Raw genomic sequence first — 24642 nt, 5'->3', positions numbered from 1 at the left:
CAAAATGGGCATTTTGACCGAAAAATTTGACCATTTTGACCAACTTCAAAAAGACCGAAAACGCAAAAGAAACTTACCACCTTTGAAACCTTTAAATATCAACAATAACACTGCGTGTAGTAAATGTGTGAACTTATTTGTGGACAATGGTGTCCTCACTGTCAGACAAAACGGTCATGGATGGTCACTTGAACCTTCAATGGTCACTTCATAGCACAGCTGTTGAAGAGCCGTTTTGACTGTCAGTGATTAGCCAAGGGGTACGGGATGATTTTAATGAGCTGCACATGATGTCTTGATATTGGCTTTAAAAAGGCCAGTGCAAAATGGGCATTTTGACCGAAAAATTTGACCATTTTGACCAACTTCAAAAAGACCGAAAACGCAAAAGAAACTTACCACTTGTTTGAAATGTAATAAAATTGTAACAGTTCAAAATAAAACAAACCAACAATTGCTAATTGAAACATTGGCATTTTATTGATGACATGTCAAGTTTTTGACCAAGATACACCATCTCATCAGTTTGTTCTACAGTACAGAACAGCACAGGGTGCAATGTCAGTCCCCTTTCAATAGCGTGTGTGGCCACCATTGATTTTGACACAGGCAGTGCATCGTCGGCGTATACTGCCTACCAGTCTTTGGATGGATTGCTGCTGGATTCTGTCCCACTCAGTCCTCAATGTCTGAAGCAGCTCTGCCCGTGTCCTGGCCCTGCCAACTACGCGTCTCCCAAGCTCATCCCACAGGTGCTCCATGGGATTCAGGTCAGGGGAGAGTGCAGGCCACTGCATGGTGTTGATGTTCTCGCCTTGGAGAAATGCAGTGGTAAAGCGAGCAGCATGGGGATGAGCGTTGTCATGCTGAAAGTTTCTCAGTTCTGGGTGGTCTCAGGTCTCAGTTCTGGGTATTTAAAGGTTTCAAAGGTGGTAAGTTTCTTTTGCGTTTTCGGTCCTTTTGAAGTTGGTCAAAATGGTCAAATTTTTCGGTCAAAATGCCCATTTTGCACTGGCCTTTTAAAAGCCAATATCAAGACATCACGTGCAGCTCATTAAAATCATCCCGTACCCCTTGGCTAATCACTGACAGTCAAAACGGCTGTTCAACAGCTGTGCTATGAAGTGACCATTGAAGGTTCAAGTGACCATCCGTGACCGTTTTGTCTGACAGTGAGGACACTATTGTCCACAAATAAGTTCACACATTTACTACACGCAGTGTTATTGTTGATATTTAAAGGTTTCAAAGGTGGTAAGTTTCTTTTGCGTTTCAGTATATATCTAAAATTATATCCCCCCCTCTATTTACATGAAATGGTTTGGTCCAAAGCGAACGGCTTGCGAGTACGGTGACAATCCCCCCCCTCTATTTACATGAAATGGTTTGGTCCAAAGCGAACGGCTTGCGGAGTTTGGTAAAGAAATCGCCATAGCGTGCACAAACGCGCAGGAAAGCGAAAGAATCGCAAAGTAGTTTTAATTAGTTTTAAAACATAGTTTAACGCCAACATAGTTTGCCAACGTGAAATAAATGAATACGCTCTCAAATGTGCCGTCCGAGGCAGAGTCTGTTCGCCACGTTCGGCACACGTGATAGCTCGCTGCTCTCTGATTGGTTGAATCGTTTTTTGGACATAGCTCGCTAACTACTTGTCCGATTAATATGAAACCTTGAAAAGGCACATCCTCGGGTCCCCAGCAATATACCTGGCAAGTTTAAAGTATATCGGACCCGTGGTTGTCGAGAAACAGCGGTCACAGACATACAGACATACATACATACATACACACAGAGATTACTGGAATTATAGATAGACTAGGGCATGCCCGTACTATATATATATCTAAAATTATATCCCCCCCCTCTATTTACATGAAATGGTTTGGTCCAAAGCGAACGGCTTGCGAGTACGGTGACAATCCCCCCCCTCTATTTACATGAAATGGTTTGGTCCAAAGCGAACGGCTTGCGAGTACGGTGACAATCCCCCCCCTCTATTTACATGAAATGGTTTGGTCCAAAGCGAACGGCTTGCGAGTACGGTGACAATCCCCCCCCTCTATTTACATGAAATGGTTTGGTCCAAAGCGAACGGCTTGCGGAGTTTGGTAAAGAAATCGCCATAGCTCGGTAACTACTTGTCCGATTAATATGAAACCTTGAAAAGGCACATCCTCAGGTCCCCAGCAATATACCTGGCAAGTTTCAAGTATATCGGACCCGTGGTTGTCGAGAAACAGCGGTCACAGACAAACACACAGACATACACACATACACACACACAGAGATTACTGGAATTATAGATAGATTAATTAAGCAGTTATTTAAAGAATTAAGTAATTAATCGATTAATTGATTAATCAATAAATCAAAAACGCAATTTTTAGCCAAATCACATGGTCACTGTCATATCTAAATATCAGCTTACTAGCTCAAAGGATGCCTGAGATATTGCCCAGATGAGAAAGAAAATAAATAAGTACTTAATAAAGAAACAATAATTAAGTAAGTAATCAATTAATTAAAAAAATAAAAATAGAGTTTTTGTCAAAGCACTTTTTTTTTCTTTTTTTTTGTATACTGAATCGAGGCTCGTGAAAGAGCTAACATTTACTTCACAAACAAATCAACCAGACAAACAAAATATATAAAAAGAGGGAGCAGAAGACAAGATGGGGAGAGAAGGGGAAGCACACAAACACAACATTTGAGAGCAGCAATGTGCACTATTGTGTCAAAAGTTCAACTTCCTAGCTCAAAGGATGGCTGAGATATCGCCTGGCTAAACAAACAAGCAAGAAAATAAACGGAGTGAAAACTGAGTACTCCCCTTCGGCGGGCGTCATCGCCGGGCCCCCTCCGGCGATGACGCCATGCAGCGCCAAGAGATGGAATAGGGAGGGAGCGGTGTACAATAACTCAACCCATTTGGTTAACCAGGTTTATAATTATCACAGCACTATCCTCAGGGCATTGCACTGTTACCCCAAGGTACCTGACACTTGTTGTCAGGTAATGATAAAGAGACCATGCGCGGTGGTGTGATGGTTATAGAGTCCGCTCTGAGTCTTGGAGGTCGGTGGTTTAACCACCCTCCGGGTCATCACCAAAGACTTTAGAAACGGTGTTTGCTGCTCCCTTGCTTGATTTACGCTCAGCATTTAAAAGGTTAGAGGTGTTGAATTCGAGCTCCTGAGCTCAAGTATTGCTCTGGTGTTTAAATAGTTTCATGATTGACAGAAAAAACACATTGAATGCTCAAATTAATAATAACAGAAACACAATGAGTGCCAAGATACATGTTAACATGATTACATTTAAAACTGACGAGTGACATTTAATACTAAAAGGGATGATATCTTTATTACCTTGAAAACCGATTTGAATGACACACAAAAAAATAAATGGACACATGAAATGTTAAATTGAATGAAATGAAAAATTACTTTAAGGACATATTTCCTGATTGATTTAATGGGTTGTGAACTGATGTAAATGACCCAGTTGTCACAACATGTTAGCCAATTCAAACAGGTCACAAAAGGATGTTGGAAATTGGGAAAAGATTTGGTGTAAATGAAAAACAAATTGGCAACACCTGAACACGTGGCTGAGAAATGCAGTCGACTCGATGCGGAATTAACAGAAAGGGTTAGTTTTAGGTTTGAATGTTAACCCACCCATAAACTGCCATACTGAAGTTTTTGCATGCAGGGTTTTTGCATCAATGTGTGTGCTGTCCCTCAGATTTTTTTTTTTTTTTTTTTGTATACTGAATCGAGGCTCGTGAAAGAGCTGACATTTACTTCACAAACAAATCAACCAGACAAACAAAATATATAAAAAGACGGAGCGGAAGACAAGATGGGGAGAGAAGGGGAAGCACACAAACACTTGAGACCACACAACATTTGAGAGCAGGGAGATGTGTGGGAGGGAGAGGGCTTGGGGGGAGGAGGCGTGGGAAGGGGGGGGGGGGGTGGGAGAACTATAAAACACAAGGTCATCAAGGACTTCCAGGAAAGAAGTTGGTATTTCAAAAAAGTGGAATTGGGGTGAAATTAGCGGGGGTCGAAAAGATAAAGGTTTTGGATGGGGGAAGATAAGAGATGGTGGTGAACAGCTGTTTTAAAGACCTGGAGGGTGGAGTGGGATTGAAGAGAGTGAGGGAGTTTGTTCCAGAGGCGGGAGAAAAGAGGAATGAAGGAGTGAAGGTGAGCAGAGAGTCTTGATTTTGGCAGTTTAACCATAAGAGGGTTGCAGGCAGATCTTGTGCGACCTGTAGGAATATTTGCGGGACAGAGCCCAGAGAGAGCTGGGGGGGGGGGGGGGGCGGGGGGCAAGGCGAGAGAGGAGTTAGTAGAAGACGGAAAAGACCACCAAACCTGCCTGCGGTGAGTGAGTGAGAGGCCCTTGGAGTTAGCTTCATCGCAGGAGATTCCAATGATTCTGAATGCTTTGGTTTCAACAGCGTGAAGACGAGCTAGGTGTGAGGCAGGAGCACCAGCCCAGAGGGGAGAGCAGTATTCCATTGAGCTGCAGATGAAAGCCTTGTATGTGGTGAGGAGCTCAGGTGTGCCAAGGAAGGACTTCGCACGACGGAGGATGCCCAGTCGGCGACTGGCTTTGGAGGCCAGATTTGAAATGTGGTTTTCTCAGGAAAGATCATGGCAGATAGTGAGACCCAAAAGCTTGAGTGACAGAACTTCTTGGAGAGGATTATTCAGAAAGTGGATGGGAGGGTTGTCCAGTCGGTCTTTTCGGAGAGACATCGTAAGAGTGTGAGATTTGACAGGATTGAAAGACATGTTCCAGTTGTTTGCCCAGTCTGTGATTTTGTCCAGGTCTGCAGGGAGTGAGGAGGCTGCAGACTGCTGATCTGAGGGATGAAGAATGGAGCGGCAGAGAGTAGAGTCATCAGCAAAGAGATAGAGAGGATTTTCAAGAGAGTCAGAGAGATCATTGATGAAGACCAGAAAAAGCACAGGGCCCAGAACACTGCCTTGGGGAACTCTAGCCTGAACAGGAAGAGGAGATGAGAGAAACCCATTCAGGGCCACATGTTGACTATGACTAGAGAGGAAGTCCGCCAGCCATGCGTGGAGATTTCCATGGATACCAAAAGAGGATAGTTTGGTGAGCAGAGCGGGGTGCCAGACCATATCGAAGGCACGTGATATGTCAAGGGAGACAGCTCTAATTTCCTGTTTGGCATTGAGGACCTCCATCCATTGTTGAGAAAGCAGAAGCAGCATGTCCAGAGTAGAGTGACCAGGTCTGAAACCAAATTGATGATCAGAGATCAAGCCATTGGAGAAGAGCAAAGATTTCATATCTGAAGCAATGATGGATTCCATGACTTTGCTGATAATTGGGAGAAGGCTGATTGGTCTGTAGTTGCTAGGATCTGTTTTTGCACCTTTTTTGTGCAAAGTGGTGATGTTGGCAGATTTCCAAGCAGATGGCAGATGACCTTGAGCAAAAGAGAGGGTGAAGAGAACAGAGAGAGGGAGTGAAAGAGCGGAAGAACAGGATTTTAGGACCCGTGGGCTGATGCCGTCACGTCCAGTTGCAGAATCAGAGTTGAGGGTTGACAGAAACTTTTCCACCTTGTCAGGAGGAAAGGGCACAGAGTCCAGGAGCAGCTCGGTACGACTGGGTATGGTGGGTACAGAGAGGGATGGGTTTTGGACACAAGATTTAGAGGCAAACACAGAGTTGAGGCATTCAGCTTTTTCACATGTGGAGTCAGCCGTGTGGCCGTTTGAGGTGAGGGAGGGGATGGAGGGGGAACAAACACCAGAAACAGATTTGACCAGACGCCACCAGGATTTGGAAGAGGGAGACAGATAAGAGAGTTCTGTCCTGAGAACGGAGAGATATTGTTTCCTGGCTCTCCTGAGGGTGGACACACACTTGTTTCGGGCTTTGTGGAAGGAAATGAGATTTCCTTCCGTTGGATTTGCTTTCCAGGAGACGAAAGCAAGTTGTTTCTGGTAAATAGCCTCACCACAAGATTCCGTGTACCATGGACGGGAGGAAGGGTATGACAACTGAAGACGAGATGGGATAAATCTGTGCATGAGAGAGAGCAATTTACTTTGGAAGAATTCCCAGGATGAGTTGATGTCAGAGGCGGTAGAGATGGGAGACCAGTCCAGATGATTGATGGCTGCTTGAAGACCGTGCCAGTTGGCCTGAGTGAAATGCCAGACTCGTCGACGCTGAGGAGGCTCTCTGAGAATGGTCAGAGAGATGTCCACTTTAACAAGCACATGATCAGATGAGCCGATTGGAGCAGAAGAAGAGCAGCAGATATTTTCAGGGAAGTTAGTCATAACCAAGTCCAGAAGAGAAGATGCTCCGTTGACTGAGATCCGGGTCGGGAAATTGACAGATTATGTCAGTCCCAGTGAGTCACAGAAGTCCTTTGCTGAAGAGCCATGGCTGGTGAGAGAGGTACCCACACCCAGCCAACTGGCATGGTGACAATTGAAATCACCACATATGAGGAAGAGAGAGTTGGGATGGGTAGATAGAAGTTGGTCCATATTATCAGACAGCAAGATGTAGATAGAGTCATCACTGTTTGGTGGACGGTACAACACACATATGAACAAAAGGTGGGAGCGAAGGGGAAGCCGTAGCCAAAGGTATTCTTGGGGGTGAGGTGGAGAGAGGGCAGTGCAGGGTGTTATGGGTGTCGTTAAACTGGGTGTCCCATGTGCTGTAATTAGTTGGTAGACGTCAGAGAAGCCATGATAGCCAACGTGAAGAGTATTGAGCTATCGCCGGTACATTGGCTAAATTCCTGCACTTTTTTGAGTATCCGCCCTCAGGGGGATGAACCAACAGCAATGCAGCCCAACTCAGGAAACTGTTGCAGCATAACTGGCGCATTCTGTAGAGCATGTGCTTGTATATGAGTTTTCTAGCATGTACATTGTATATATATATATATATTGTTGCGGTTCTGAAAGTGTACATATTTGATTAATAAAGGTTAAAGGTTGCACCCCATAGTTAGGCCACAAACAACACGTAGACCCATTTAGAACATTAGTTATGTCATAGTATGTGTTTAGGATAAGGCCATTTGCCTAGTTATCATCTGCGTTGTGTTAAACAAATAAGAGTAGGTCCCGTTCCATTGTGCCTCCACCCTCCAAATTCCACCTCATTGGTCAGAATCCATCCCGCACCCCATTTGACAACTCGCAGTTTGTTACGCTTGGGATGCTCGCAGTTTGGGATGCTCGCATTTGTTACGCTTTGGCTGCCAGCAGCGTTTGCTGCTCTTGGTTTGCTGGTTTTCTGGAACTATCCCAGCCACGAGGTAAGGCCCAAAAAGGGGGGTGGAGCGGCAGTGAGGCTGAGATCGGATCGGCAGCAGGAGGGACGGTAAGGGCCACCAGCCAATCAGGGCTGAGGCGACATCGCCTGACAGGGTGTGGCTAGAGATTCCAGAGGGTTCGCTGGGCGTGGCAATAAAACCCTTCACGTGAGGCCCCCACCTCAGTTATGAGAAGGGAGAGGCGCTCGTGAGGTCGCAGGACTTAAGTTATGAGAAGCAGAGGCGCTCGTGAGGTCGCAGTTCAGAGTTATGAAGAGGACTTGAGTTATGAGGAGAGACGTGCTGTGACAAGTATTGAGAAGGGAGAGGTCTGAAGGACTGACGCAACTGCAATCATTGTGCAAGGTCGATTGGGAAAGGCGTCTTGGTGACATCATTGTGAAAGCATTGCTGGAGCGGCGCATTGCAGAGGACTTGTGGAAGTGGCGCCTTGTATCGATCTATACCGGGAGCGCGTAGAAGGCGCCGGTACAACTATTACGTACGCTAGTGTAATCGCCCAGCTTACCGACCCCCCCCCCCCCCCCCACGTAATTGTCCGATCCGCGCCACCGGCTCGCGGAGATCTTGCCTGCCGTCTACCATCTTCATCGCCTTCGTGGTACGAGTCGGGGACCGGAGCGAGCTGTGGACGCCATCGGTGGACCCTCAACCCGACCATCTACAAACCCCGTGTGAGTGAGTCTGAGAGTGTGACTGAGTGTGAACGGGCCCGTGTCCAGGGATAAGTTAAGACTGTTATAAGGCTGCCCTGTGTATCTGCTTCTTCTTCTTCACTGTACATTGCTCCTTCTTCTCTTCCTCTTCTTATTTGTACAAAGCGTAACAAATTACTTGTTCTTCCCGTTTCCTCTTAATTCGACCGTCTTAGTGATTTCTCCATTGGGTAAGCGTGGCACGATCACAACCGTTCCAATCGGGTTAGTTCCCGTTAACGGCCCGAATCGCGGCTCGCTATCGCTCGGCGTGTCCACTAAAACCGTGGTTCGGGTGGGGTTATTTCCTTGCTTCATAGCCGGTGTTAGTACTTACGTAATAAGAATTCGGCTTACAACCCTATTTAACGCTGACCGGAAGGAACGTGATAGCCCCGGATCGCGTCGGCTAGATAAAAGACAAGGGGATTAATCCCCCCTTGGTAAGGGGAAGGCCGACGTTGGAGATCCGCAACAATATATATGTACAGACATAATTTCTGGTCAAGTCAGTCTTTTGGGACTGCCACTGGTAACATGTAACCCAGTGCAGTGCTACCTGCCGCATGTTCGGGTTGTCGGTGAGGGCTGTTGACTGTTGTTAGCTTTGCTAGTGGGGAGGGTGACTGTGACACCCTGCGGGGATGAAAAGCAACACCTGGCAAAGGGTGGATGAGATCCCCTGGAGAGCCACTGGCCGTCCAGTAAGGAGATGGTGTCTCATAAAAAAACACCCATCCGGTTTGGACCGGTTCAAGTCATATCAATTACTTTTAAAATGGTATGTGCTGCTTTCTTGCTTGAAAAGGATAGAGCATGGACAATCCCCTTCTGTTGGCATCCATGGGGAGGAGGAAATTCCTCTTGAGGAAATGCCCCGCTGAGTACGGTGAGAAAAAGCGGCGCCATTGTTGTGACCCTGCTGGTACCCAGAGTATCCCTGGAAGTGATGGCACTTCCCTCAAGCTCAGTGGCTGTGTTAAGTGTTTGGCTCATCAGTATGTCTGTGTGTGTGTGTGTGTGTGTGTGTGTGTGTGTGTGTGTGTGTGTGTGTGTGTGTGTGTGTGTGAGTGTGTGTGTGTCAGCTCTACTATGAGCATTAGCCCATGTATTTTTTTAAAGAAATCTGTTTAACACAGTTCTTCCTCCCATAGAATGTCTCTGACTCCTTTGTGGCTTCCTGGCTATTGTCTCCTGCGATTTGATAGGCTTCAACCCCACACTGGTGGCGGAGTTGCACTTTACATCAATAACTCAATTACTACCTGTAGGCGTCGGTTTACAGGAAACCAATCCACACCAACAGATTACTGGATTTTAACTCCTGCAACCAATCACCCACAAACACAGTGTAACATGGACCTTGACAGCTGCGGCATGGACATTCATCTCCCAAAACTAATACCATTAAAAAAATTAAATTACTTCGAGGAGTCCTGCTAAAGGGATGCTCTCCACCATCCTGACGAGCTCATAACAAGGTTGAAATCTGGATCAACGGCTCTGCTTTTGTTTATTCATGACCATAGAGGAATAAATAAATGTCAGACTGCAAGATCTGAGTGACACACGGACGCCATCCTAGTTTGGAGGTGAACATCAATGTCTTGTCACATCTAGTGTCATTGTGCTCCTTTTATTTAATATAGATATGCACATGTAACTATTGTTTTGTAAGAAAGGCACACCGACCAACAATTACTACTCCAGCTCTATTGCACCAATTTGAAACAACTAAGAAAGAGCAGACTTAGCCTCAGGTGACATGTGATATTTGCTCCGTAAGCTTCCTGCATGTGCGTCGAGTGGCAGGCGAGGTGAAAAGGCATGGTATAGGCTCAACAAAGTTCGTGGACCATGAATGAAACGTCGCCTCAGGCTAAGTCTGCTCTTTCTTAGTTGTTTCACATTAGTGGAGTAGAGTTCTAGAACTAATTATTGGTTGGTGTCCCTTTTATGACTAAACAATGGCAAATGTGAAGTGCATCTGTCTTATATCATGTATATCACGATAATACTCTCCTCCAGCATGTCTGTCCATTTATGGCTGTGGCTTTTCCCATTGAGGGAGTGGCTACACCCGTTCTGGGAGTGGCTTTTCCCATTGAGGGAGTGGCTACACCCATTCTGGGAGGGGCTTTCCCCATTGAGGGAGTGGCTACACCCGTTCTGGGAGGGGCTTTCCCCATTGAGGGAGTGGCTACACCAGTTCTGGGAGGGGCCTTCCCTATTGAGGGAGTGGCTACACCCGTTCTGGGAGGGGCTTTCCCCATTGAGGGAGTGGCTACACCAGTTCTGGGAGGGGCTTTCCCCATTGAGGGAGTGGCTACACCCATTCTGGGAGTGGCTTTTCCCATTGAGGGAGTGGCTATACCAGTTCTGGGAGTGGCTTTTCCCATTGAGGGAGTGGCTACACCCATTCTGGGAGTGGCTTTTCCCATTGAGGGAGTGGCTACACCCATTCGGGGAGGGGCTTTCCCCATTGAGGGAGTGGCTGTACCCGTTCTGGGAGGGGCTTTCCCCTTTGAGTGGCTACGCCCATTCTGGGAGGGGCTTCAAAAACAAATCACCATTGTGTTCAAACTGCATAGCTCTGAGGCCTCTTTTGTAAGGCTCGTGCTTTCTGACTCTCTCACAGTGTTACCTAAACTCGAATTTGATATCTGATTTCATTTTCCTCAGTCTCTAAGATTGTTTTAGACTCCGTTGCAAAAAACGGGAAGAATATTGGATAAAAGTTACCATTTATAGAACAAAATGCTTTTTAAAATGTAGTTTAAACTGTTGTGTGATAATATTTTTCATATTCCTAGGTTAATGATGGATAATAATCCATAATGGATAATAACGGGATAATCCGGATGACGTTTGGTTGCAAGCAATTTATCATTTGTAAAGTGAAGTGTATTCGATACTTTTAAAGTAAGAAATGAACAACAGAAGTAAAGCAGTCAAGGTGGGATCTTTCCCCTCCCCCCTCTCAAGTCAAGGGAGAAGTGTCAATCTCCCCCCTCTCTCACTCCCCTCTCCCTTCTCCCCCTACCCTCCCTCCATTTCCCTTCTCCCCCCTGTGTGTGATCCTCTCCCCTGTGCAGTGTGCATGATGTGGATGGCGAGGGAGGGGAGAAGATTTGAGGTCTTGAAGGCACACTTTACATTACGTGTAATTACGCATTACAAACGGTGTTTCCCATGTGCATGCACATGCATTCACATGTTATCAGAAGTAAATAAATTGTGCAGATTACATCATTTCTGGATCTGACGAGTTGCCAGTAACCATTTTGTAAAACGCTTCATGCAGCATCTATCTCAAGATATCCAAATGTCAGACATGTCTATCCCCTTGGGCTTCTCACAGGTACCCCCACTTGTGTGTGTGTATGTATGTATGTATGTATATATAGTGTATATATATATATATATATATATAGTACTGTATGTTTAGCCCCATGGATTAAACCATGGCAGAAAGCTTCAGTGAAGAAGAGTTCTGAAGAGATCTGAACGCTCTGTCTTCTATCGACTCCACTCCGGCCTTACTCCCCCAGCTCTCTCTGGGCTCTGTCCCCCTAATATTCCTACAGGTCGCACAAGATCTGCCAGCAACCCTCTTCTGATGAAACTGCCAAAATCAAGACTCTCTGCTCACCTTCACTCTTTCATTCCTGTTTTCTCCGGCCTCTGGAAAAACCCCCTCACTCTCTTCAATCCCACTCCTCCCTCCAGGTCTTTAAAACAGCTGTTCACCACCATCTCTTATCTTCCCCCATCCAAAACCTTGATCTTTTCAACCCCCGTTAATTCACCCCAGATCCACTTTTTTGAAATACCAACTTCTTTCCTGGAAGTCCCAGCAGTGTCCATGTGTTTATTACCTCTCCCACCTCCCCCCCTCTTCCTATGGCTCCTCTCCCCAAATCCTCTCCCTCCCACAGATCTCCCAATGTCCTGGCTCTCCATCTTGTTCTCCCGCTCCCTTTATCATATGTTTTATGTTTTACGTGTCAGTTTGTCTTTTTGTGATCAATGTTAGCTCTTACACGAGCCTCGATCTTGTATCCAAAAAACAAAAAATATATATAGAAAACCCGAACAGTTCTTGTGCTGCAGAAGAACAATGCACATAAAATCCATCATTATATTTTTGCATTTCTTCTTACTCTTGTCTGCAATTGCAAATCTCTCAGTAATGGGAATCAATTTCTCTTGCAGGAAAACTGAATGTGCACAATGGCCTGTGTTCTGGTAAGATTTCGACTAGACTAGATGATGTTTGGATAATTTCTGTCATTAACAAACCGTTGCTTCAATATGAGCCTATCACATTTAAATAGCTTGTGACTTATTCAGGGATAGTAAAGTTAACAGAAGTTCACATACTGATAGCGGACTAGTTTGGAGGTGGAGGAGGGGGGCAAACAAGGGAATGTGATGTCAAAATGGATGCCACGCATCCTCACAAAGGTGCTTCGACTGAATCATATCGTTCGTTGAAAAGTTTGAAGTTTCTTTGAACATGTCATTTCTGGAGATTATTCACACTACAACTATGGTTAACCTCGCACTACAACTATGATCTATACGTGAAGTGTCATTCAGCTTTGTGAAAAGGGGAACAATTTCTCTGCATCCTAAAAAGTCCTAATCCCAATAATGGACGATCTAGGTTCCAACCACATCCCAATTTAGCTAAAGTGGGCAATTCCACTGGATATCGCAGTGGATGAAGACTACTACCATTTGATTTGTTGTGATCATCGAACCTGTATTGCACACAAAAGTCCAACTCTTCTGAATGCTGCTTTGCCGCAGCCAAAATGCCAATGTTCGCAACCTGTTTGATTCCTGAAAATGGGAAGTTTTAACTCACGCACCGTATTCAAAAGGTTTTATGTGACACGACCACAGGCATGCCATTGCTTACTCATCACACTTGTAAACTGGAACGGCACTCAGTAGAGAGCGAAACTCTGCCTGGTTGGTCGTATCACTCAATGGTGAAGAATCACTTTAAAAATTATACTAGCTGGTTCCGGATCTTCACCAAATTGAATCGATTCTTCCTTGTCACAGACACAACCTGTCCAACAAGTTTAGTCCAAATCCATCCATCACTTTTTGAGATATCCTGCTATGTATCGTTTTTGGCCCGAACTCTCAATGGTGAAGAATCACTTAAAAATTAAATAATTCTCATATCGGAATCCATATTCAGATCTTCACCAAAATCGAAACGATTCTTTCTGGTCTCACACAAAACCAGTCCACAATGTTTCGTCCAAATCCATCCATAATTTTTTGAGATATCCTGCTATGTATCGTTTTTGGCCCGAACTCTCAATGGTGAAGAATCACTTAAAAATTAAATAATTCTCATATCGGAATCCATATTCAGATCTTCACCAAAATCGAAACGATTCTTCCTGGTCTCACAAACAACCAGTCCACAATGTTTCGTCCAAATCCATCCATAATGTTTTGAGATATCCTGCTATGTATCGTTTTTGGCCCAAACTCTCAATGGTGAAGAATCACTGAAAAATTAAATAATTCTCATATCGGAATCCATATTCAGATCTTCACCAAAACCGAATCGATTCTTCCTGGTCTCACACACAACCAGTCCACAATGTTTCGTCCAAATCCATCCATAACGTTTTGAAATATCTCGCTATGTATCGTTTTTGGCCCGAACTCTCAATGGTGAAGAATCACTTAAAAATTAAATAATTCTCATATCGGAATCCATTTTCAGATCTTCACCAAAACCGAATCGATTCTTCCTGGTCTCACACACAACCAGTCCACAATGTTTCGTCCAAATCCATCCATAACGTTTTGAAATATCCCGCTATGTATCGTTTTTGGCCCTATCTCCCAATGGTGAAGAATCAATTTAAAAATTCTAGTTGCCGAATCTGAATCCGGATCTTCACCAAAATCTAATCATTTCGTCATTGTCACATATACTACATCTGTGCCAGATTTCGTCCGAATCCGTCTCCAACTTTTTGAGATATTTTGTTCACAAACGGACAGACAGCCAAACGGACAAACAGACAGACAGGGGTGCAAACATAACCTCCATCCACCTTTGGTGGCGGAGGTAATGATTACAGACAATTGCCCCAGTCAACATGGCGGGCCAATTTTGTTCCACTGGTGTATGTAAGCAATTATTCTGCTTGAAATTATAATTAATTATAATTAATTCATTAATTAATTACTTCATTAATCAATTAATTAATTATAATTATAATTAAATTATAATATAATTAATTAATTATAATTAATTGAAATTATAATTAATTAATTATAATTAATTTCGTTTGTGGTCATTTCTGTTGTGCTCATCATTCATTAATCTGCATAGTTTAGTTTTCTCATGACTCCAATTAACAAATAACTTTGCATATATAAAAGAGCTCAGGATGAAATAATTCCCTATTGTCCTCTGTAATTTCAAATATTATTGAATGTACTGATAGCAATGTTTGCGGTCTGCGTGGTACCAAATTAATTGTACAGATGAATATTTGAAGTTCATGCATATTATTACCATAACATACTCGGTGGCATGGTTACAGCAATGGTTAGAGTGTCTGCTCCAAGTCTGGGACGTCAGCTGTTTGAACCCCGACCTACTCGACCTAGTCATACCAAAGCATTTAAAGGAAAGAGCATTAAAAAAACAACAACATAGGTTGCCATCCATGGGCAGTAGGAAATTCTTCCTTGATTGCCCAGCTGAGTGCGGAGAGAATAGTGACGTCATCAAGATTATGTCGTTGGTACCCAGTGTATTCTGGGAGGTGACGTCACTTTCCCCAATCTCAGCTGCTGTTTGGTTGTGTGAAAGTTAAGTCTGATGTTGTCTCATGTATATGTCTGCACGTATGCGTGAATTGTGTGATAACTCCGCTACAAACCTGATAACCTGTAAAAATAAAAAAAAATTATAATGAAAAACTTGAAAAACTAAAAACTTCTTGAAAAATGAAAACTTCTTGAATATGTTTTTAAAGTTCTTGGGAGGAAAAAAACAAATCCTGGAATTTTTTTTTTTAAAGTTCTTGGAAAAAAAAAAACTTCTTGAAGTTATTAAAAATAAAAGCTTGAAAGTTTTGCGAATTTTATCTTTTGGATACTGAATACCTACAAGTAATCACAACCTATTTTCAAAAGAATTTATGTGAATGCAATGTCCTCGACTGCCTTGCCTTTCTTGACTTCATTTTACGCACAATGTATCGCGCATCACCCACCGTGGTTTCCACTCCCCCTTTAACGCACCAGGGAAGGTTTAAGGATCTTGCATGTACCACGCACCGTGTTGACAGATGGGGCAGCATTGTTCAGGTTCGTAAACAGGGTTCACACACTCAGGAATGGGACAGTCAGCCACCACGCAGGCCACCTCACCATTCGACTCACAGCGACAGCGCTCACATTGGGATGTCTGTTGGGGAATGGGTGTGCAGAAGGAAGAAAATAAGAAATTACTTAAGAACATTTGTTATGAATAAGAACAAGGCAACAACTTCACCATTCTTTCATATCTTTTCTACCCCCGTTAATTCACCCCAGATCCACTTTTTTGAAATACCAACTTCTTTCCTGGAAGTCCTAGCAGTGTCCATGTATTTTTTTTACCTCTCCCCCCCCACCCCCCCTTCCAATGCCTCCTCCCCCCAAGCGCTCTCCCTCCCACAGATCTCCTGATGTCCCTGCTCTGCATCTTGTCTCCCGCTCCCTTTATCATATGTTTTATGTGTCAGTTTGTCTTTTTGTGATCAATGTTAGCTCTAACACGAGCCTTGATCTTGTATACAGTATATATATTATATATATATATATATATATATATATATATATATATATATATATATATATATATATATATATATATATATATGGTACTAGATGAAAGAGTTGTAATGGTTGAAAGATTTTGAATGATATATGGGAGAAATATTTGCTATGTTCATACAGCATACGCCAAATCAGTCTCAACACCATTTTCCACACCGCCATGTTAGCCATGATCACCTTTTAAACCAATTTGATTGCATAATAACTTGATGTTTGCAAAAGTTTTTTCTTTTTCACAATCAAAAGTAAGGGTATATATGTTCCTCCGTCACCAAAGATGGACGGAGTTTGCGTTTTCATCACTGTCTATTTCTCTGTCTGTCTGTCTGTGAACAGGATATACTGTCCCTCGGAAAGGTTATGGGTGGATTCAGGCGAAACTTGGTGGATAGTTGGGTATGCGACACGGACTTGGTGAAGACCCAGATCCAGATCTGAATGCCAGAATTTTAAAAGCGATTCTTCACAATCGAGAGACAGGGCCAAATACGATATATAGCACGATATTTCAAAAAGTTAGGGACGTATTCGGACGAATCTTGGCGGACAGGTTGGGTGTGTGACGAGGAAGAATTGATGCAATTTTGGTGAAGATTCGAATTTGCATCAGATAGTTTTTAACTTTTTTAAAGTGATTCTTCACCAGTGAGAGTTAGTGCCAAAAAGGATATATAGAGTATGATATTTCAATAAGTTGTGGACGACTTATGACAAAACTTGGTGGTTGAATTGGTAAGGCGACAAGAACAAGCTGGTTCGATTTTGGGTCAGGTCTGGATGCAGATCCGACCTATCATAGGGATACAAACCATAAATTGTTCAGCCTGGTGGAGGTTGCGCTCTATCGTGTGCCATTCCAGTTTGTTGTACACCGCACCTTTCCTATGCCATCTCCAGGCATTGCAAATCGTCATTGCTGGGCACCGAAGGGGGCTCGGCAGTGACGCACGCTGAAAGGGAGTACTCAGTTTTCACTCTGGTTGTTTGTTTGTTTGTTTTCTTGCTTCCTTGTTTGTTTTTGTTCACCGCACCTTTCCTCTGCCATCTCCAGGCATTGCAAATCGTCATTGCTGGGCACCGAAGGGGGCTCGGCAGTGACGCACGCTGAAAGGGAGTACTCAGTTTTCACTCTGGTTGTTTGTTTGTTTGTTTTCTTGCTTTCTTGTTTGTTTTCTTGCTTTATTGTTTGTTTGTCTAGGCGATATCTCAGCCATCCTTTGAGCTAGGAAGCTGAAATTTCGGCGCAGTAGTGAGCAAGTCCTTTGTCAAAAACGGTATTTTTTGTTTTTTGGAATAATCAATTAATTGAGGAGTTATTTAATTATTAGCGATTAATTAAGTAATTATTTAATTAATCAAATTTCCTTTCTCTTCTGACCATTAACTCAGGCACCTTTTGAGTTAGGAAGCTGATATTTGGACATACCAATGACCAGGTGATTTGGCTGCAAAGGCTATTTTTGATTTATTAATTAATCAATTAATCAATTAATCGATTAATTATTAAATTATTCGATTAATGACTAAATTTTTTTTTTTTTTTAAGTTACAGATTCTGATGAAATAGTGGTAGTTTATGTGTTCTCTGACCTAATTGATTAATAATTTAATTTTTTCATGATTATTATTTATTTATTTTCATTATTAATCATTTATTTATTTTCTTTCTCATTTGGCCAATATCTCAGGCACCTTTTGAGCTCGGAAGCTAATATTTGGACATGACAGTGACCAAGTGATGTGGCTATCAAGGATATTTTTGATTTATTGATTAATCATTTAATCGCTTAATTATTTATTGATTAATCAATTAATTATTATTTTATTTATTAATGACTTATTTGATTAAATTTCTAAAAGATACATCTTCGGATGAAGCACGAGTGGTTTAGTAATGCTATTAGCCAATTGATTAAGAAAATATTTTGTGATAATCTTTTATTGATTTTAATTATACAATTAATCAATCAATTAGTGTACACCTCTCCCTCCCAATGCAGCCTCAATGAGCTGCACTGCGGTATTGCCGGGCTGCAGCATATTTAATTATTTGGCATGGGGCGGTGTACTTTGAATGTATGTGTACTTGTTGTACACCGCTCCTTTCCTCTGCCATCTCCAGGCATTGCAAATCGTCATTGCTGGGCACCGAAGGGGGCTCGGCAGTGACGCACGCTGAAAGGGAGTACTCAGTTTTCACTCTGGTTGTTTGTTTGTTTGTTTTCTTGCTTTCTTGTTTGTTTTCTTGCTTTATTGTTTGTTTGTCTAGGCGATATCTCAGCCATCCTTTGAGCTAGGAAGCTGAAATTTCGGCGCAGTAGTGAGCAAGTCCTTTGTCAAAAACGGTATTTTTGGTTTTTTGGAATAATCTATTAATTGAGGAGTTATTTAATTATTAGCGATTAATTAAGTAATTATTTAATTAATCAAATTTCCTTTCTCTTCTGACCATTAACTCAGGCACCTTTTGAGTTAGGAAGCTGATATTTGGACATACCAATGACCAGGTGATTTGGCTGCAAAGGCTATTTTTGATTTATTAATTAATCAATTAATCAATTAATCGATTAATTATTAAATTATTCGATTAATGACTAAATTTTTTTTTTTTTTTTTAGTTACAGATTCTGATGAAATGGTGGTGGTTTATGTGTTCTCTGACCTAATTGATTAATAATTTAATTTTTTCATGATTATTATTTATTTATTTTCATTATTAATCATTTATTTATTTTCTTTCTCATTTGGCCAATATCTCAGGCACCTTTTGAGCTCGGAAGCTAATATTTGGACATGACAGTGACCAAGTGATGTGGCTATCAAGGATATTTTTGATTTATTGATTAATCATTTAATCGCTTAATTATTTATTGATTAATCAATTAATTATTTATTTTTTTATTAATGACTTATTTGATTAAATTTCTAAAAGATACATCTTCGGATGAAGCACGAGTGGTTTAGTAATGCTATTAGCCAATTGATTAAGAAAATATTTTGTGATAATCTTTTATTGATTTTAATTATACAATTAATCAATCAATTAGTGTACACCTCTCCCTCCCAATGCAGCCTCAATGAGCTGCACTGCGGTATTGCCGGGCGCCGGAGGAGCCCCGGCAATGCCGCGCTGTAGGATATTTAATTATTTGGCATGTGGGCGGTGTACTTTGAATGTATCTGTACTTATTTGTTTGCTTGTTTGTTTTCTTGCTTGTTTGTTTGTTTGTCCAGGCGATATCTCAGCCATCCTTTGAGCTCGGAAGCTGAAATTTCGGCACAATTTGAAATTGAAATTTCGGCAAGTCCTTTGTCAAAGACGGTATTTTTTGTTTTTTGATTAATCAATTAATTGAGGAGTTATTTAATTATTAGCGATTAATTAAGTACTTATTTAATTAATTAAATTTCCTTTCTCTTCTGACCATTAACTCAGGCACCTTTTGAGTTAGGAAGCTGATATTTGGACAGGCCAATGACCAGGTGATTTGGCTGCAAATGCTATTTTTGATTTATTAATTAATCAATTAATCGATTAATTATTTCATTAATGACTAAAAAAATTTTTTTTAAGTTACAGATTCTGATGAAATGGTAGTGGTTTATGTGTTCTATGACCGAATTGATTAATAATTTAATTTTATAATGATTATTATTTATTTATTTCCATTATTAATCATTTATTTATTTTCTTTCTCATTTGGCCAATATCTCAGGCACCTTTTGAGCTAGGAAGCTAATATTTGGACATGAGTGACCAAGTGATGTGGCTATAATGGATATTTTTGATTTATTGATTAATCAATTAATCGATTAATTATTTAATATAATTATTCGATTAATTACTAAAAAAATAAAATAATTCAGTTACAGATTCTGAGGAAATGGTGGTGGTTTATGTGTTCTGTGACCGAATTGATTAATAATTTAATTTTTTAATGATTATTATTTATTTATTTTCATTATTAATCATTTATTTATTTTCTTTCTCATTTGGCCAATATCTCAGGCACCTTTTGAGCTGGGAAGCTAATATTTGGACATGACAGTGACCAAGTGATGTGGCTATCAAGGATATTTTTGATTTATTGATTAATCATTTAATCGATTAATTATTTATTGATTACTCGATTAATTATTTATTGATGATAAAATTTTTTTATTAATGACTTATTTAATTACATTTCTAAAAGATACATCTTCGGATGAAGCACTAGTGGTTTAGTTATGCTATTAGCCAATTGATTCAGAAAATATTTTGTGATAATCTTTTATTGATTTTAATTATACAATTAATCAATTAGCGTACACCTCTCCCTCCCAATTCCCTCTCCATGTCCTGCACAATGACATCACTGTCTGTCTACCCCGGCAATGCCGCGCTGTAGGATATTTAATTATTTGGCATGGGGGCGGTGTACTTTGAATGTATCTGTACTTGTTTTTGTTGTTTTTTTAACAAGAAGCTATCATCTTGTTACCCTCGCCAGACGAGAGGGTATTGCATTTGAGGCCGTTTGTTTGTCTGTTTGTCTGTTTGTTTGTCCGCACAAAATAAATATGATTTTCTCTGCAACCGTTGGTCCGATTGACAGGAAATTTTCATCATAGGTGCAACTCCACCTGGAGATTTTTTTGTGATAATTATGACGTCATACGTCACGTGGTTCGGCCGCCATTTTGGAAAAACCGAAAAAATTTGCACCTCTATATCTCCGAAAGCGCTGAATAGAAAAAATTGAGACATGGCTCATTGTAAAGAACTCTCCATGGGGAATAAAATATGTAAATGATGTCATAGGTGCTTCCATTATGACGTCATAATTCGACAAGTACAAAACTTCATCCGATCAAGATGAAATTTCTTGAGCGTCATGTAGGCCTAAATTGGTGGAGAAAAAAAAATAATAATGATGACGTCATCAGTCACGTTGTTCGGCCGCCATCTTGGAAAAACCGAAAAAATTTGCACCTCCATATCTCCGAAAGCGCTGCATAGAAAAAATTGAGACATGGCTCATTGTAAAGAACTCTCCATGTGGAATAACATCTGTTAATGATGACATCATATGTGCCTCCATTATGACGTCATAATTCGACAAGTACAAAACTTCATCGATCAAGATTAAATTTCTTGAGCATAATCTAGGGATAAATTGGTGGAGAAAAAAAATTAACGATGACGTCATCGGTCACGTGGTTCGGCCGCCATATTTGTTTTAACACAAAAGCCTTAAAAAACCACTGAAACACATCCTGGAGAGGGTCTGCAATCTCTGATTGCTCTTTCTAGTTCTTTCTTTGTTCGATATGACATATTGGTTGGTCAAATACAGAAATACAGATCTCATGGCCAAGATTAAGTAACGTTAACAAAACTAAATACCTGATAGTCTGATAGTGCATTGACTTTCTCAACTTGTTTGTCATTCTTGTTTTGTGATCATCGTCTGTCCTAATTATTTAGCCTACAACAGTATTTATTTAGTAATTTACAAATTAATGTATGTATAGTATACATCTCTGTGGCTATAATAGAGATAACTCAGAATGAAAACTTTGCTTATTTAATTGATACTAAATGGTAAAAGTTGAATGGTTAAAGTTAATGTCGTTTGCAACAAAATGTGCTTCCGAGAAAGTAACTCAAACTTAGCGGGGAAAAAACTCCAGACTCGGTGACATAATAGATCATTCGCTCTACAATTTGTTCAAATTGACCAAAAAGGGGAGGTCAGCAGTTGAAACGCCGACTGGGTTGTACCAAAGACAAAAAACGGTTGACGCTGAGGAAACCAAGGCCTTAAAGATAATTGGAATCTCCCAAGGTGAAGCTGAGTTTATAGACCTATCATTTCCCCCATTGCAGACTGCTCGGTGGTGTCTCTGTCTTATTTCGTCTCCTTTCTGGTCTTGAAACCTCTGCCCTCTCCATGCTTTGTAACCCCCCCCCCCCCCCCCTATGTATCTGCAGGATGTGTGCGGTCCACTAGAAATCCCCTTCTGGTGAAACTCCCAAATTCCAGAATCACTGCTCACCTCTACTCATTTCTTCCTCTTTTTCCCCCCCACCTGTGGAACCAAATTCCACAACCTCTTCTATATTTTTCTTCCTTCAAGACTGTTCACCACCATCTATACCATGATCTTTTCTACACCCATTAAACCACTCTTTCCGCACCTCCTCCTCCCCCCTCAATTTTGCTTCTGATCCATCTTATTCACCCCCTGCATTTTCGCCTACCCATCATCCTTAACTGCGCATCAATTATCCGTCTGCATTTATTTTCTACCTCAAAGCCTGGTGTTGGCTTAGCGGTTCGGGTGCTGGCTTGGGATCCGAGGATCTTGGGTTTGAAACCCGGTCCATCGCTGAATTAACACCAGGAGGGTTGACTCAGCCTGTCATCCTTCCGTGGTCGGCAAATTGAGTACCAGTTCACTGGTAATCCCCTGTGTGTCGCAAGAGGTGACGAACAGGGTTGGCGGCAGGAAGGGCAACCGGCCATAAAACATTGCTTCAAAAAGGGGACCACGGTGCCCGAAAAAGGCCAACCCCTGCTCTGCGGGGAAAAATGGCCGCTAAAGGTGGTTTTTTATTTTCTCACTCTGTTGGCATTCCCCCTTCTTTTTCTGCTGTTCCTTTTGTTATGTTGAATCCTGATCCATTCTGTGCTCTTCCACAAGCCTTGACTCTATGCACACAAAAAATACTTTAGCTGGATTATGAAAATCTCCACTACTTGATCTTGTATTCTGGGATTTTGAACTAATAGACTCATGCACTTAATCTAGAGAACTTTCAAGTGAACTTATTCTGTTGATTATGTGCTTTGAATATTTTCCACCCATCACAGCAACTCCAAGCTAAAACAAGGGCTCCATCTAAATTCTGAGCATCTTTTCGTCACTTTGGCTAATATTCATGTCGTGTCTTCGACTGTTGTGTCTGTACTCTTTATGTCAAAACATCGACAGATCAAGGGAAAAAAAAACAACATGTTTACATACATGGGCGTATCCATGCAATGTCCCGCTGCATGTGTTATATATGGATCGCTCTCCTGTTTACCAGATGACTTATTTTGCTTCCAATTCATCCCACTCCTATTCACCACTTAACCTTAAATGACATCTTCCTGAAAATAAGGTGCATAAATCGTTTCCCCTCTGACCCCGAGTCTTCCTTCACTGGCTATGAAAAGTATTTATCCTTCTCATGATCTGCTTTCATCATTCTCCCAATCTCTTCTTTTTCTCCAGGAATAATAATCCTCTCTACCCTTTCCCCTGAACCACAGATTTTTATACCGATTTGCTTTCACCTGCTCCATCCACCTTCGGAAACCTGAACAAACAAGAGGCTCCAATGTAAGACAATGGGAGGGCCTTGACCTTCAACATTTAGGAATAGAGTGGAAATTAATAAAATGTTTCTGCGTCTACAATATATCCATTTAGATCAACATCATTAAAATAAGAGGAAAATTATTCAACCTATTATCAAAAAGTTGATTTTTTATTAGGTCACAACCCGTAAAGAGTCGGTCAAAGACACAAATGAAATGTCAAAAACAACTTCAATGCAGGACCATTATTATGATGCAAGAACATATTTGGAAGGTCAAGCGGTCTTTGAGATTCAGCATTGGCAAAATTGAGTCATGGCAAAAACGCTTTTCTTTTCACACAGCCACTTGACCTTGACCACATTTCTTTTCAGACAACCACTTGACCTTGACCACATTTCTTTTCAGACAACCACTTGACCTTGACCACATTTCTTTTCAGACAACCACTTGACCTTGACCACATTTCTTTTCAGACAACCACTTGACCTTGACCACATTTCTTTTCACACAGCCACTTGACCTTGACCACATTTCTTTTCAGACAACCACTTGACCTTGACCACATTTATTTTCACACAGTCACTTGACCGTGACCACATTTCTTTTCACACAGCCACTTGACCTTGACCACATTTATTTTCACACAGCCACTTGACATTGACCACATTTATTTTCACAGTCACTTGACCTTGACCACATTTATTTTCACACAGCCACTTGACCTTGACCACATTTATTTTCACACAGTCACTTGACCGTGACCACATTTCTTTTCACACAGCCACTTGACCTTGACCACATTTATTTTCACACAGCCACTTGACCTTGACCACATTAATTTTCACACAGTCACTTGACCTTGACCACATTTATTTTCAGACAGCCACTTGACCTTGACCACATTTATTTTCACACAGCCACTTGACTGTGACCACATTTCTTTTCACACAGCCACTTGACCTTGACCACATTTATTTTCACACAGCCACTTGACCTTGACCACATTTATTTTCACACAGCCACTTGACCTTGACCACATTTATTTTCACACAGCCACTTGACCGTGACCACATTTCTTTTCACACAGCCACTTGACCTTGACCACATTTCTTTTCAGATAACCACTTGACCTTGACCACATTTCTTTTCAGACAACCACTTGACCTTGACCACATTTCTTTTCACACAGCCACTTGACCTTGACCACATTTCTTTTCAGACAACCACTTGACGTTGACCACATTTCTTTTCAGACAACCACTTGACCTTGACCACATTTCTTTTCAGACAACCACTTGACCTTGACCACATTTCTTTTCAGACAACCACTTGACCTTGACCACATTTATTTTCACACAGTCAC

The 24642-nt window shown here is 41.5% G+C and overlaps 1 protein-coding gene across 2 annotated transcripts in view; it reads right to left on the bottom strand.

Moving 5' to 3' along the window:
• The window catches only part of LOC137434460 (von Willebrand factor C domain-containing protein 2-like), a 97136-nt gene that overhangs the window by 49211 nt on the left and 23283 nt on the right, over positions 1 to 24642 (bottom strand). The window contains exon 2 of one of the 2 annotated variants that reach the window (XM_068127474.2): positions 15385 to 15514. In XM_068127474.2, the coding sequence (XP_067983575.1) occupies positions 15385 to 15514 (130 nt within the window). Of the gene's footprint in view, positions 1 to 15348; positions 15515 to 24642 lie in introns of both variants that reach the window. The other variant, XM_068127475.2, reaches the window with a different exon arrangement.

Source organism: Myxine glutinosa, chromosome 10 (assembly GCF_964187855.1).
Source record: "Myxine glutinosa chromosome 10, kmMyxGlut1.1, whole genome shotgun sequence".
In the NCBI taxonomy this organism is placed as follows: Eukaryota; Metazoa; Chordata; class Myxini; order Myxiniformes; family Myxinidae; genus Myxine; species Myxine glutinosa.
The sequence above is the reverse complement of the archived record's forward strand: the minus strand, read 5'-3'. Positions and strand labels throughout refer to the sequence as shown.